Genomic DNA, 16,531 nt, shown 5'->3' with positions numbered 1-16,531 from the left:
CTGTTTTGAAGCTGAGAACTGCCAGCGAGAATGTTTTCATCGCATCGCAGAGAGGTGCCCCTCTCTTTGCACCTGGGTAGTATTGGTTGTTGTAGTGCCTTAGAAAGACAAATTGAAACCTTTCTCTGATATTTATGAGTTTTTGAGAAGACTGTCTGCATCTGGTGTCCGTGCTCGAGACACTAGCTCTGCGTGGACACAGCCAGTCTGCGATATATAAGTTCTTATTTCCTGCTGATCTAAAACTCCATCACTCGCACCCTCCTGCTGTTTATTTTATCGTTTCACTTTTTTTGTTAGATATATTGAATAAGTACACATATTCTCGCCTACAACTAGCGGCCAGTGGGGAGCTAATAGAATGTTCAGCCAAGCTAGGTGTAGGCGGAGTATCGAAACATATTTAACTTCCGAAGGAAAGCGACCCGGCCAACACCCTTCCTCCTCTCCCACCCTGGGTACTCCTGCTATCGAAGAGCTTAAACTTAGAATGTGTTGTGTGACGCTCGATGGTAGCTGGATAACAGTGTCTGTGTGGGGCATGTTCACTCTTCCACAAGACTAATGAGCCATAGATATTGGGGGAGGTCAGTTTCTGAAAGTCCTTTGATAAAAGCGTTATATATGGTTTCCAAATGTCGAGGTATAGGTCCCCTTGTGAAACTAACATTATGGTCCGGTTCTCCAACCCTAGGATGTGCCAGAGGCGCTGAAACCACATTGTATGTGTCAGGATTCTGCCTGTCCCCCATTGGGCCAAAATCGCCTGGTGTGCTGCTCCCAGGGCTATACTGATTTACTGGCCTCTGCGGGCCTTGAGTGGAAACTTGAGGACGTTGGGTAGGCCCAAGACCGTGTAGGCTAGAAAGCGAGGTAGCGTGGTATTGAGGCATTCATCTCTCATTTAGGGCAGACTTCCAAAAAGGGGCAATTTTAGGGCAGTCCCGAAGTATGTGGAATAAGTGCCTGGGTGGTCGTAATGATACCAACAATGGGTGTCCCCTTCCGGGGTGCCCCTTCGTAGCCAGGCAGGCATAAGATACCAGTAATAGGTGATTTTAATAGTCGTTTTGATGCTTACCAAATTGCTAGCTGCGTGTCGTGCCCGGTGATAGATCTCGCACCACTCCCTGGGTAAGAACTGCCTGCCCATTTGTTGTTCCCAGCGGGTTTGACTGGAGGATTTGGGAGTTGGGGTAGAATGTAGAAGAATGCCACAAAGTTCCGTGCTTAAATGCTTGTCATCTGATTTCGTCACAAGCTACTTCTCAAAGGCTGTCATATGGCGACCTGTCGCGGCTCGGTTATTGGGGTTGGTGAGCCAGTGTCGGATCTGCACATAGTGTAGACATTCTTTCTCTGGTAAGCCATAAGAGTCTCTTAGGCCTTCAAAGGGGATGGGGGCCCTCATATCAAAACATTCACTCATCGAGCAGCAACCCTCTTCGCACCATAGATGAAATGAGGCCTGGTCCATGAGTGAAATCCAGGTTTACCCCAACAGGCTTAAGGGGTGATGAAAAGATAGTTAGGCTCCTGCGAGTGGCTGTTGTGTCCCACACCTGCAGGAGTACCCCTGTCACTGGGAAAGCATAGAGACTTTTGGGTCTTTGCAGTTTCTTCAGGAAGGGAACCTTCCAGAGGTGCTTACTGGCGAGAGCCCCGTCCATGAGCAGCCAGTGCTTTTAAATTCTGTCTGGGACCATTCCAATATGTAAGGGAGCTGGGCCGCCTGGTAATAAATTTGGAATTTGGATATATCCAGAACTCCCTCTGCTGGTGGACAGTGGCTCTGGTCTCCATTCATTCGGTAACACCCATCGGCCCATATGAAGTTGCGAAGTGCCTGCTGAAGAAACCAAAACTTTCTTTGGGGTGGAATCAATGGGAGAGTTTGGAAAAGAAACTGGATGTGTGGGAGGATTGTCATTTTGATGGTGGCGACCCAGCAAGGTGAGGTGATCAAGAGTACCATAGTGCTAAGTCCTTCACCACTTGCTAGCGAAGTCGCCCATAGTTAAGCGATGTGGTGCCAGCTATTGATGTTGCAAGGTGGGTGCCAAGATAAGCAATCGACCGTTCAGCCCACTGGATTGGGAAGCAGCAAGAGAGCAATTCCTCATGAGCACAGGGAACAGTGAGGTTAAATCCTTGAGATTTGTGGACATTAATTTGAAATCCGTCCACCTCACTAAATCTGCTAGCCTCCTAGAAGAAGGCCTGCAAAGAGGCTATGGGGTTGTTAAGGGCCACCAGAACGTTGTCTGCGCAGAGGCTGATAATGTGTATGTCTCCCTCAAAGCGGACCCCTGTGATAGCTGGGGTGTTGCATATATCCGTTGAGCGAATGGCTCTGTGTCTAGTGCGAACAACAGATGAGGCGGGGAAACCTTGTCTAGTCTCCTGCATATACTCATACTGTTTCCCTGGGGCAGCTGTTACAGTTATGTATCCAGATGTGAAATTGTTCTGCAATACCTAAGTGGGCCAGAGATGACATTAGGTAGGGCCAGTGAACGCAGTCAGACACCGTCTTGTCATCTTTTGATAGGAGCATGGGGTGGCAATTGGATCGTTGTGCTTTGTCTATTAGGTGGAGTAGTCGTTTAGTATTATCTGAGCATTGCCTATGTAATACATACCTGGCCTGATCTGCATTGATCAAGCGTGGCATAAGCAGATTCTGGTGTGCTGCCAGGATGCTCATAAAAATCTTTAATGCTAAGTTGAGGAGGCAAATGGGTCTGTATGATCCGCACCGGCTTTTCTCTTTGACGGGCTTCAGGAGAACAATAATCAAGGCCTCAGTCATCTCCAGTAAGACCGATCTATGGCCTTCAAAAGATCTAAGTTGCATGGTCAGTAACCCATCCAGGCCAGGAGATTTGTGAGGTTTAAATCTGGCTATGGCCGAGATTACCTCTTCTATACGAATTGGACCATCCAGGTCCTTGGCCTGGTCTGGGCTCAGTTGAGACTCAGCAATCTCTTGGAGATACTGAGATGGGGCAAGCCCGAAAAAGGTTCTGAGCTGCATATAAGTTGGCGTAAAACCTCTGATATCGAGCCATAATGTTCATGTCTCCAAAGCCTCCACCCTCGTAGCCATATTTGTTGGGCTCAGAGGCAGTTTGCCAGGAGCCTACCATGTTTCTTACTGCCGGTGTAGAAGGTGTGTTTAAGACAAAGAAGCACATACTCGTCTCTGTCCATGTCTAGCCCTGCCAGCTGTTTCCTGGCGGCTTTCAGCTGCCGCCAGATTCTCGGGGCACGTTTACATTGGTGTACTCGCTCCAGCTCCCTCACCTGGTTCTGCAATAGCCCCCTTTTCTCTCTTTCTCTCTATAGGATTTAGTGTCTGTGGAACATATGGCCCTAAATTCCCTTCGCATAACTGCCTTCAGCGCGGCCCACAGGAATGAGATGTGTTCCAGACGTATCATTAACTGTCAGGTAAGTTATTATATATATATATATATATATATATATATATATTTATTTTTTTATTATTATTTTTTTAATTTATTTTAAACGCTCCCTGGATCTGATTAATCAAATCGGGTTTGTGTAAGAGTGAGATGCGCAGACGCCAGTGTTGATGGGTGGATGTCGAGGGTGGTATGATCAAGTTCACAGTCACTGTGGCGTGGCCGGACAGGGAGCGAGGCCCTATATCCGCAGAGCCCATCATATCCTGTACCTCTTGTGTCCTCAGGAAGTGGTCTATTCAGGCGTAGGCCTTGTGTACATGTTAGTAAAATGTGTAGGCCCGTGTTGTGGGTTTGTGTATCCAGGTGTCCCGGAGGCCTAGGTCTGTCAGCCTATATATTGTCTTCTTCGACAGTCCCCCGTATCCCTCTGCTGCTATGCAGAATAGTTTAACTCGTTGAAGACCATAATAATGTCTCCCCCCAATAAAACCCTCCTGCAGTTGAAATTCAGGGTATCTATCACTCTGCGTAGGAAAGACTTCTGGCCCTCAGTGCGAGCATACAGGGATCCCAGGACAAAGGCCCAGCTGCCCACTTGCAATTGGTAAGACAGAAGTCTCTCTCTAAGCTCAGCTAACTTGTTGTCTATGACTCCTTGGAATTTGCTTGAAATCAAAATCCCCACCCCTGCTTTCTTGGAGGGGCCAGATGAGAAGAGCTGGTGTGGGATCGAACGGGATCTACATCCGTGCCAGTCAGCTGAGATCAAGTGGGATTCTTGGATTAAGCATATCTGCACCTGAGTCTGCTCCAGATAGGACAAAAAAAATTCTCCTCTTAACCGGGTTGTTCAGCCCCTTGAAGTTAATGGAAACTATTTGAAATTTGTCATTCAGGCCAGGCATAATGTAGGTGTATAAGGCGGCATTTGGGACCCTTAGAGGCCCTCCGAAGGCTGAGAGGGGACCAGAAGGCTTTGTCACCAGCCTCGGTGTGAAGTGGTCTGCATGCGGATCCTAACTGTGGACATGAGTACCCTTCCAAATTAACAAAATAACACAACATTAACAAAAAATGTCTCTGATATCCCGGGAGCCCTATAAGCCGCCTCTGGGAGACCAGTGGAGTCTTTGGGAGCCGGGTCATCAGATTGGTGACTTTCGGACTTCGTTGTGTTGCCTCCAGGTGAAACGGTCCTCTGCCCTCTCTCTTCCTCCCCAGCTGATGTCAGCGAGAGGGTCTCAGCTAGGGCTTCATTTCTTGGAGACCTGGCAAAATGACTCCGGGAAGGCTTTCGCTCTACTGCGAGATAGTCTCCAGGTCAGAAACTCCCAGAAACATAGGGCCTTGTTCTTCCCCTGTGGCATCTTGAAGCACTGAGCCCCCCATCGGAGGACTGGGAAGCCTCACCCGATCTGCAGCGATACACAGGAGTTCCATCGCAGTCACGATGGAGCAGAGTTGATTAAGCCTCCCGCCCCACCGGGAGATAAGGTGCAAGAGGGGCCCCCCGTTTAAGAAATATTATGCTCCCGTAGAAAGTAGGTTATGGGGTGGAAGTCTTTGCATTTTTGTTAGGTCAAAGCAGATGAGTCCTGGTAAAGTGGCTTTGAATGGCCTAGAAACTGAAGTTGTTGAGTTTCCTGGGCCTTTTGAAAGATCTGTTCCTTCACCGGGGATTAATGGACGCAGGTCAATATGTCCAAAGGGGAGCGGTCCCAGTTCTCGGGAGACCAACCATGTGCATGTAGTCTAATTAAATGGTTGAGCTGGATGGGGCCTCCAGTATATGAGCAAACAAAGGTTGAACATAAGCCTCCACATTGCCGTCCTCCTCATCGGTGGGCACTCTGTGGATGCTCCAGGTCCCATCTGCATGTGCTTGGAGGTCTATTTGCTGGTCTCTTAGGTGGAGGATTTCTTGCTGTAGTTGTTCGATTTCTTCCCCTCTGCTTGTCTCTTGATCCTCCAGGTTGGAGACCCTGTCCCCAGTGTCTACAATCTCTTTACGAACCGTCTTTAATTCTTGGGAGAGGTCTTTTTAGACTGTTTACAGGTATTCCCTGAGGGAGGCAAACAACGCCCCGAGGAAGAAGCGAGTAACAGGACCCTCTATTTCTCCCCCATCAGGCTATGTTAAGCGGCCAGCAATGGAAGGACCATCGCCACTGGATCCCGTAGACGGTCTTGACAGCATGAACTTACGGCACCTAACCTTTTTTGGTTTGGGTGATTGTCATGCTTATGCCCTCTAGCGCTGGAGGTGTATGTCAGATGCAGTGGCTATAAGCGCCAGTCAAGATCTGAGGCCAAGTGGAGGTCCTGCGGCTATAAGCGCCAGTCAAGATCTGAGGCCAAGTGGAGGTCCTGCCAGGGAATGATGATGTCCCAGACCCGGGCAAGAGTCTCTCTCCAGAGGGATAGGGGCCCAGCCAAGACTCGTAGGCCCCTATGCTGCTCTTGTGGGTGGGGGCGCGGGCCGTGGTTAATGTCCATTCTCAGAGTCATCCCGCTCTCTGTCCGTGTGGGATTAGCTGGCCACCAACTCCTGCATGATACCTTGGTAATGTCCCTGGCCCCGAGCCCCAGCCTTAATGGCCCATGCGCAGAGTCCAAGTGGTGCTGTCTGCAGTGGGGCTCCCGGGGTGCAAGAGGTGCTTAGGAGCGGGCTCCTCCTGAGGAGCTACACTGGGACTGCATGAAGTAAGGTAGCAGGTAAAGAGGTGCTTCCGAGGAGTCTCTCAGGGTGGAGTAGCTAGGTGTTGCACGGGTGGTAGAGAATGCCCTGAGCCTCACTGGTGCAGTGTGCTGTGCCCAGGTTCAATTCAAGGCCATCTGCTAATGGTGGCACTCATGAAAGTAGTTGCAGCCGGGTGCAGGCTGCAGCCTTGCTGGTGCTGTGTTCAACTCTAGAGGTAGGGGAGGGGGGTGGGGTGGGCAGCACATCCCCGGGCTTGATGTCGTACAGAAGAGCAAAGTTTTCAGCCTCACCAGAGCTCCACGCTATCCCAAAGGCCCATGCAACTGTCTAGGGCAAGGGGGCGGTCAAGCAGTCAAATAAAAAGGGGACCCGACCCAACACTGTTGGCACTGCCCCTCCGCTTAAGTCACTAGGCCCCGAGGGTCGACCCCTACTGGTCGCTTTGGGTGCGTTGTGCCAGTCTCACCTCTTTGTTGTGTGGGAGGCCTCAGCCAAGCCCGGGTGCAGGCAGCACGGCTCCTGTCCCTGCACCCGCTCTGCCCCGGTTCTCGTCACTCATCTCCTTAAGCTCAGCCATGGTCCTCATTGGTGCAGTCTTGGTGCCCCAGCTCAGCATTGGTATGCAGGTGGTCTCCGGCGCCGCACTTCCATCCTAACCTCATAGGTCCTAGACCCGCAGTGCGTCGGGTCCATAGTGGCTCAGAGCAGTTGGGTCACACCTGCCCTCTTGGATCCGGGAGCTCTTTCGCCCTCAGTCTCCCGCTGGCCTGCGGTCAGCGATCCCGGGTGCTGGGGTCGCCGCACTGCCTGGAGAGTGGTCCCGGATGCCAGTGCTGGCGCTCAATGCATTCAGGGAGCTTTAGATGAGGGGAATTTCATCCGGTCCTGCAGACAGTGGGGGAGAGGACTGGAGTCTCATCCTACTTGACTATTAAAGCAGTACACTGTTCCTAAGAGACCAAGGTGAACTATAGAGAGTACTCTGGGGTCCTAATTGATAGGAGCAAGAGTCCTCACACACCCAAATGGGTGTCATGCTTCATCATCGGACCAGCTCCTCGTCAGACCGGCGCTGCAATGTCTGACGGGCACCACCCAGCGGGGGGCTCTTTGCCGGAGATCTTTTTCTCAATGATGCCTCACTGTCCCGCAAATGAGTAGGGAGGAAGAAACGGGGAGAGTTCAAAGAATGAAATAGGAATAAAATTGGCTCAGGACCCTAGATAAATGCTAACTTTATTCTGTTTAGATAGGGTGAAGGCCAAGATTAAAATATCAAAAAGAGAAAGTGAGATAGAGATGATGCTCAGCCACTTTCAAACTATGGGCCTGATTCTAACTTTGGAGGACGGTGTTAAACCGTCCCAAAAGTGGTGGATATACCACCTACCGTATTACGAGTCCATTATATCCTATGGAACTCGTAATACGGTAGGTGGTATATCCGCCACTTTTGGGACGGTTTAACACCGTCCTCCAAAGTTAGAATCAGGCCCTATATGTCTAGTGATGGGAGGGTCAGGGTACTACGAGACACACCTCAGAATTGGGTCGACATGTTTCGCGTCTCGGTGGTCCAGAACGGATCCAATGACGCTTCTTCAGGACCTAGTGTGAAAGAACTTCTCCAATTTTACAGCTAAGTTAGCTAATATGTAGTATTTCTGATAGTCAAAAAAAGGTAATCGTCAGTCACTTACACAAGTCTATTGTGATCAAGTGTTTAGTTCCTAATTGTCACCCTGGAAAATATCAAAACATAAATTGTATCTCAAGACATTTCCTTGAGGAAAAGTAAAATAAAGTAAAGCAGAACGAACAACAAACTGTGTGGCAAACAGTGACGGTGTAGGTGATCACACAGCCATGCTTTAAGTACACAGAAGTTAGGCTTACCCTCCTAGATTGAGTAGGGGCTTCATGGGATCACGCGGGCCATAAGCCAGATCAGCACAACATACTCTTTTGTCATGTCAGAAATAGGCTTCCCCTGCCTGTATTTCTGCTTGACACGTTTACTAATGGGATTTTTGTCTTTTACAAATTGGCAATAAATAGACTATTGCTCAGTTATTAGACCAACGGTATAGTAGATTGGTTAACTGCCTGGTCCAAGCTCATGTAGGCACACCACGTAAGGATACTTAGCAACTGTTTTTACTCCACAAAAATTTGTGCATTTGATGTACATTTATCATTAATGAATGTTTTTGTTATACATAATAATCAAATGAACAGTATGTCCTTCTGCAAAGGGAATTCCCTCCTTTTCTGTTTTTTGACATTCACAAGTATTCTGTGTATTCTCTCGATGTGGTGAAGGGCATGATATATATTTTTCCCTTTTAACGTTTATATTTGTTCCCTCATTATATTTCTGACATGACAAAAGAGTATGTTGTGCTGATCTGGCTTATGGCCCGCGTGATCCCATGAAGTCCCTACTCAATCTAGGAGGGTAAGCATAACTTCTGTGTACTTAAAGCATGGCTGTGTGATCACCTACACCGTCACTGTTTGCCACACAGTTTGTTGTTCGTTCTGCTTTACTTTATTTTACTTTTCCTCAAGGAAATGTCTTGAGATACAATTTATGTTTTGATATTTTCCAGGGTGACGATTAGGAACTAAACACTTGATCACAATAGACTTGTGTAAGTGACTGACGATTACCTTTTTTTGACTATCAGCAATACTACATATTAGCTAACTTAGCTGTAAAATTGGAGAAGTTCTTTCACACTAGGTCCTGAAGAAGCGTCATTGGATCCGTTCTGGACCACCGAGACGCGAAACATGTCGACCCAATTCTGAGGTGGGTCTCGTAGTACCCTGACCCTCCCATCACTAGACATATAGTTTGAAAGTGGCTGAGCATCATCTCTATCTCACTTTCTCTTTTTGATATTTTAATCTTGGCCTTCACCCTATCTAAACAGAATAAAGTTAGCATTTATCTAGGGTCCTGAGCCAATTTTATTCCTATTTCATTCTTTGAACTCTCCCCGTTTCTTCCTCCCTACTCATTTGCGGGACAGTGAGGCATCATCGAGAAAAAGATCTCCGGCAAAGAGCCCCCCACTGGGTGGTGCCCATCAGACATTGCAGCGCCGGTCTGACGAGGAGCTGGTCCGATGATGAAGCATGACACCCATTTGGGTGTGTGAGGACTCTTGCTCCTATCAATTAGGACCCCAGAGTACTCTCTATAGTTCACCTTGGTCTCTTAGGAACAGTGTACTGCTTTAATAGTCACTTGCATCGGAGGGTATACACTGGACCTTTAATCCTCCCTATCCCCATTATTTTTGATATGTTCTGTACAGCAGCTGTGCTGTGGGATTTATATTAGTCTACTTTAGACTTCCCCAAGATGGATAATCTCCAGGGACTTAGCTTTGACGACGATATCGTCTCAGCAATTTTACAGACCCCTTCCATTTTGGAACATGAGGGGGCTGGACCTTCGGGTCCCACTAAAGCAGAATGGGATAAACTGTCCTCCCTGAAGCGAGATTTGATCAAGACAGTACTTCATGGTACAATTATGACAGAATACTTGAGAGCCAACATAGCCCCTAATGGACTACTTGTGTCCAATATGCCGCGCATTTTCCTACAGGACCTGGTCTTCAGGAAAGACTGGGCACAAATTGCCTGGAAATGCACCCGCGACTGGCTGCTACTCATCATCAACACCTCCAGGCGGTTAGCAGAATCCATGGCTGTACAGATTTCTTTTATGGAGAACACACTGAAAACCACGGTGTCTATTTCAGCATTTAAGAGCCGACTAGCTGAAATTAACTCGGACTTGAATGAGTCAAAAGAATTTTTGACTCAACAGAAAATCACTAAATTACAGAAGGACATCAGCAAGTTCAACAGAGAAAAAGTCTATCCCTACATCAAGGAAGACTACTCTGTTGACACTCAATCCGGCTCATCGGATGAGTCTTTTACAGCACCTAGGAGACCCCGTAAATATAGCCATAGTTCTTCATCAGACGGGTGGAGTACTGATGAAGAAAGATCACAACCGTTTTTCAATTTTCCACAATACCACCCTGGACAACCATTGGGGTGGCAACAACCCTTCCCCTTTTATCAACCCCGCCATATGCTACCATACATGCCTTTTTTAGGCAACGGCAGGGGCAGGGGAAGAGGCAGAAGGCGAGGAAGAGGCAGAAGAGTTCACTGGGCACAGGAGGAACCTCAGATGGTCACACGGAGCCAGGGCAGAGTCCAACAACCAAAGACTTAGTTGTCAACTTATCTGCGAGACCCCTCTCCCCTGAGGAAACTATGGTTCTTAATAGGGGTTTGGGGTTTGTTCCAACCCCTAGGGAAGATTTCTTCCGCCTTCAATGTGAGCTTGCACAATTCTTTAGGAAGATTCGACTACAGGCCTTTTTCCAAGATAAAACTACAGACACTACACCTTCTGATTCAGGCCTCAAAAAACCATTCAAATTTATGCCACCTTCATCGGCCATGCCATGTGAGATCCTGGCATTTGAAAAGGCCGTTAACACTGATCTAAGTAAATTACGACCCAAACAGAGCTTCATTAATATACCTAATAATGAGAAGGAGGCACTGAGAAAGTTGGCAACCGATGACAGCATCATCATTAAACCAGCAGATAAAGGTGGTGCCATAGTCATATTGAACTCAGCAGAGTACAGACAAGAATGCCTTTGTCTCCTGAGTGACTCTACCTACTATGCACAAATCACGAGTGACCCGACAACTAGAATACAAACTGAGATTAGAGGCATGATTAGTGAGGCTTCCCACAATGCTTGGATTTCACAGAAAGAAGCAGAATTTCTAGATACCGCAAATCCGAGAATACCTTACTTTTACTGCCTCCCTAAGATTCACAAAGGGAAGACACCTCCTCCAGGTCGCCCGATAGTGTCAGGAATAGGTTCTATCCTGGAACCCCTGTCTGCATTTTGTGATCACTTTTTGCAACCGCTTGTGCAGCAATCCTCTACATATTTGAAAGACACGAGAGATGTCTTAAATCTTATTGAGTCCATCAACGCTACAAGCGACGTCCAAGCTTTAATTACCTTGGATGTCGAATCCTTATACACTAATATTCCACAACAAGCCACCCTGGGAGTAATAGAGACAGCCCTGCTGTCAGCCACACTTGATACCGCTACCCCCGTGCATTTTATTATGCACTGTGCTAGTTTAGCTATGACAGAAAATTTCTTTCAGTTCGAAGACCTACTATTCCATCAGATTCGAGGTACTTCGATGGGTAGTACTTTTGCTCCCAGCCTAGCTTGTCTCTACATGTATGATTTCGAAAAACAATTCATACTACCTAAGTCGAACCCTTTTTGTGACAACATTAAATTATGGCGTCGTTACATTGACGATATCTTGGTCATCTGGCAGGGCCCCACCGACAAGGTAGCGGCCTTTACAACTTGGGTCAATAACTTAAATCCTTTTCTGCATTTCACTTCGTCGTTTTCAACGACGACAATCCCGTTTTTAGATCTGGTGATCAGTATCGTTGGAGGGAAATTGGAGACCTTTACATACAAAAAAATGACAGATCGCAACAGTTTATTATTGTATGACAGTTATCATCCTAAAGCACTTAGAGACAATTTACCCTATGGCCAGTTTTTACGGCTACGTCGTAATTCCAGCAGCATTAGTTCGTTTAATATACAAGCTACTGAATTAAGACATAAACTAAGCGACCGTCACTATCCCACCAGAGTGGTACATACTGCCTACAAGCGAGCCAAATATAGTGACAGAGATTCACTATTACATCCGGAACCCCGAGATGCAGAAAATAAACTGACCTGTGTTACCACCTTCACTCCACTGTCTAATACCATTAAGAAAATTATCAACCACAGATGGGATATCCTTTGCAGTGGGGGTGAAAAAGTCTCGAAACCTCTGTTTGCCTTTAAAAGGACTACAAACCTTAAAGATATATTGGTCCATACTCTACCTAAACCTCGGGCGCCGCCCAACAAGCAAGGGACCCTCTGGGGATTACCACCAGTGACTGGCCATTACCCTTGTGGTAGCTGTAATGTATGCCCACTCACGAAACAACTGGATTCATTAGATTTAGCACCCATTGGCAACTGGCGCTTACTTAAACACACCAACTGCAACACTAAATATTGTGTATATTTAATAACGTGCCCGTGCAACTTACAATATGTTGGGATGACCACAAGAGCCGTCAAACTCAGAATTAATGAACACCGCAGTAACATTCGCTGCGGTCGAGCTTCAACTAAACTTAGCATTCATTATATTGAAGCACAACACAGCCCTGATGATATGTGGTGGGTTGTTTTACAGACATGTGCTCAAAAGGAGACTAGGCCACTCTTTGAACTAGAGCAGCGCTGGGTGTTCAGACTTGGGACCCATCACAGGGGACTGAATGATGACATCCCTTGGAAGAGTCTCTCCCCTTGATCTAGGTATCCACACATGACAGTCCTATTGGCTAATCAACTAGGCAAACGCCTTTGCTCCTATCGGTCTTTATCACTTGTTGATCTTGATATGATGAACCACTAACCAACATAAGAAGCCCTAGCCAATAACTGGCTTCATACGATGAATTAGGAGTATACTCTTTTCCTTAGTGGTTGAGAAAATGAGTTAATGGGGCAAATTTCTTCTAATAGACGATGTCCTCACTACATTGTGTAATCATCAACCATCTTGAGACACGTTAGACGACAATTGGCCACAGACAATGAGCTGGGAATATGTCTACTGTTTGGGTTTTTGAACAAAGGAATCCATGGGGCATATTGAAGCCATCCTGGTTATTTGTTCTGATATACATTGTTTTCTATCAGCTTACTTTAAGATGGCCGCCGTATTATGGCCGGGTTCCCCATTAGTCCGTCAATAATTTTTACGAACGCCGCTCTCGGGACGCACTCGCGTCCCCCAGCAACGTTCACAGCGGTCGCCAATTACGCGCGCTGTGCGTTGTATTTTTACCCCTTGGCTCGCGTTCCCCGCTCTTATTCGGGAGCGCGTCCAAGGGGTAGGTTGAGCCGCCCTCCACCAGGTCCGTCCACAAGTAAGTGTAACGTCACGCTTCGCCTGCGCGATACCCTGGTTTCTGTTTGGAGGCAGGCTTCCCCTGCCTGTATTTCTGCTTGACACGTTTACTAATGGGATTTTTGTCTTTTACAAATTGGCAATAAATAGACTATTGCTCAGTTATTAGACCAACGGTATAGTAGATTGGTTAACTGCCTGGTCCAAGCTCATGTAGGCACACCACGTAAGGATACTTAGCAACTGTTTTTACTCCACAAAAATTTGTGCATTTGATGTACATTTATCATGAATGAATGTTTTTGTTATACATAACAATCAAATGAACAGTATGTCCTTCTGCAAAGGGAATTCCCTCCTTTTCTGTTTTTTGACATTCACAAGTATTCTGTGTATTCTCTCCATGTGGTGAAGGGCATGATATATATTTTTCCCTTTTAACGTTTATATTTGTTCCCTCATTATATTTCTGACATGACAAAAGAGTATGTTGTGCTGATCTGGCTTATGGCCCGCGTGATCCCATGAAGCCCCTACTCAATCTAGGAGGGTAAGCATAACTTCTGTGTACTTAAAGCATGGCTGTGTGATCACCTACACCGTCACTGTTTGCCACACAGTTTGTTGTTCGTTCTGCTTTACTTTATTTTACTTTTCCTCAAGGAAATGTCTTGAGATACAATTTATGTTTTGATATTTTCCAGGGTGACGATTAGGAACTAAACACTTGATCACAATAGACTTGTGTAAGTGACTGACGATTACCTTTTTTTGACTATCAGCAATACTACATATTAGCTAACTTAGCTGTAAAATTGGAGAAGTTCTTTCACACTAGGTCCTGAAGAAGCGTCATTGGATCCGTTCTGGACCACCGAGACGCGAAACATGTCGACCCAATTCTGAGGTGGGTCTCGTAGTACCCTGACCCTCCCATCACTAGACATATAGTTTGAAAGTGGCTGAGCATCATCTCTATCTCACTTTCTCTTTTTTATATTTTAATCTTGGCCTTCACCCTATCTAAACAGAATAAAGTTAGCATTTATCTAGGGTCCTGAGCCAATTTTATTCCTATTTCATTCTTTGAACTCTCCCCGTTTCTTCCTCCCTACTCATTTGCGGGACAGTGAGGCATCATCGAGAAAAAGATCTCCGGCAAAGAGCCCCCCACTGGGTGGTGCCCGTCAGACATTGCAGCGCCGGTCTGACGAGGAGCTGGTCCGATGATGAAGCATGACACCCATTTGGGTGTGTGAGGACTCTTGCTCCTATCAATTAGGACCCCAGAGTACTCTCTATAGTTCACCTTGGTCTCTTAGGAACAGTGTACTGCTTTAATAGTCACTTGCATCGGAGGGTATACACTGGACCTTTAATCCTCCCTATCCCCATTATTTTTGATATGTCTCATCCTACTTGCCCACCATCTTGGCCCCAACCCCATGCTGTATATTTTAAAGTTGTGTGCACGTTTCACTATTGGTTCACCTCGCATGAAATACACTACACAAAAGTTATTCTATCTTGCTGTGCTCAGGGGTGACTTGTGAAATCTGTTTGTTTGAGGAGATGGTTACTTGGTTTCTACAAGGCCTAAGTTTGATGAGGGCCCTGGCTCGTGGTGTCTACACCACTCTCACTCCCCCTCACAGATGGAACTGCACATTCTTTAGATATTTCAGGATTACACGTTAGCATAAACTGCTGCTGGGAGACTGCTATGTGATGGGAGACTGAAAAGCCCCAGGGACATCACCCAGTCACCTTACTCCTGACACCACTGAAGTACACTTTTCCATATCCACTTGTCAAGAAAGAAAAACACAGTAAAGAACCAATAATTCAAAATTGTTGAGGTTTTGTCTGTAATCAGAGGGGACTGACTTGCTTGATTTCATCTTTGCTGCAGAAATACACACAACCCTGCAGCAGGTGCATTAACATTTTGTCAGAGCAGCCAGCGTACACGGATTGGTGTACAGGCTTCTTTAGGTTTGCAATTGTTCAAGACACGTGCAGATGCACCAACCCTTGTTCATCCTCGTCATCAAGTGCATTAACCCTCTGCACAGTTGGCAGGCACAGAGCAGGTGTATGACGTGCCATCACTGCAGGTCATACACAGGTGTCCACAGCAGGTACAGGAAGATTTTGAGTGCAGTATTCGAGGGCTTACTACCTTAATACTGTTCCTTCTTTGTGCATTTTTATGCACAACTTAGAGGTAACCTAGGACAGAAGTACTCTGTACTGCATTACTATTAGCATAATGGTTAGCTGGGCAGCCAAGTCTCTTGAAAAGCAGTTCTAGGAAGCTGGCTCTCTATATGGTACACTAAAAGGAAATACATCGTGCAGAGAGTCTAGTGGATCCCCAAAGGTTTGCAGAGGCAGAAATAGATATGTCTAATGCTCTACTTGTGGTAGTGTGGGTGAGCAGTTAGGTTTATCAAGTAGTCGTTCTAAGCATTTGTTGTACTGACAGAGGCAATAAGTGAGACACTCACTCAAAGAATAAATCCGAGACCAAATTAGAAGAAGAACATTTGCTTTTATATATGCTTTGAACCAAAGAACTTTGCTATAATGTAAACATTTTTTAAATTAAAAACACTTTTCAGTTTCAAAAATTGACAGCGCAATTTTCAGAGTCTTCAATGTTAACCTATTGGAGGAAAACAAGAATGCAGTTTTGCTGGTATGTGCCCTATCTACAAATCCAGTCTTCAGAGTTTTAGGCCAACACCAGGGAAGGTTCAAATCAATACCAAGAGTGCACCTGCAGCGGCACAGGGGCGTTCAGTTGCAGAGGTCACATTGGGGATCGAGTGCCCAGTGTTAACCAATGGAGATAGGGTGACCAAAGATGCCCTGCTCACAGGTGAGTAAAGCGGTGTCAGGGGTTCATCTCCTGGGGGTGAGGCAAGCACCAGGGGTTTTAGGGGGGTGGCGGGGCACAAAGCAGCACCACGCTTAAACCCTCAGTGGCACAGGGACGGCCAGGTGCAGAGCTCCACAGCATTGGGTGCCCAATGCAAGTCGATGGAGGAAGTTGGTTTTGGAAAAAGGCTGCAGGCTTGAGCCAGGAGGCTGAATGAATAAAAACTCACAGCTTCCCTACTAAGCTCGAATGTTGAACGACTCAGGGACACCGTCGGTTCAGCTCCCCAAGGTCCACAGGCTCCGGATGCAGGGGTGTCATTTGGCATCAGACCAGTCCGGAGGGAGTTAACCCACAGTGGACTTCGGCTCATAATTGCTATGGAACCTTTACAGGACCAGTGGGCCATTCGGACTCGGTCCGTGAGCACCT

General features: G+C 46.8%; 1 protein-coding gene across 13 annotated transcripts in view; it reads left to right on the top strand.

Moving 5' to 3' along the window:
- Positions 1-16,531, top strand: part of EYA4 (EYA transcriptional coactivator and phosphatase 4) — a 614,551-nt gene that overhangs the window by 35,694 nt on the left and 562,326 nt on the right. For 8 of the 13 annotated variants that reach the window (XM_069235270.1, XM_069235269.1, XM_069235262.1 and 5 more), the window contains one exon: positions 3,349-3,453. The exons of 3 other annotated variants lie outside the window; for them this stretch is intronic. In XM_069235270.1, coding sequence (XP_069091371.1) covers positions 3,349-3,453 — 105 coding nt within the window. Of the gene's footprint in view, positions 1-3,348; positions 3,454-13,703; positions 13,766-16,531 lie in introns of those variants that run through there. 2 more of the 13 variants (XM_069235267.1, XM_069235272.1) reach the window with 2 other exon arrangements.

This window comes from Pleurodeles waltl, chromosome 5 (genome assembly GCF_031143425.1).
Source record: "Pleurodeles waltl isolate 20211129_DDA chromosome 5, aPleWal1.hap1.20221129, whole genome shotgun sequence".
NCBI classification, from domain to species: domain Eukaryota; kingdom Metazoa; phylum Chordata; class Amphibia; order Caudata; family Salamandridae; genus Pleurodeles; species Pleurodeles waltl.
Note: the sequence above shows the minus strand (reverse complement) of the source record. Positions and strands in the feature narration are given on the sequence as shown.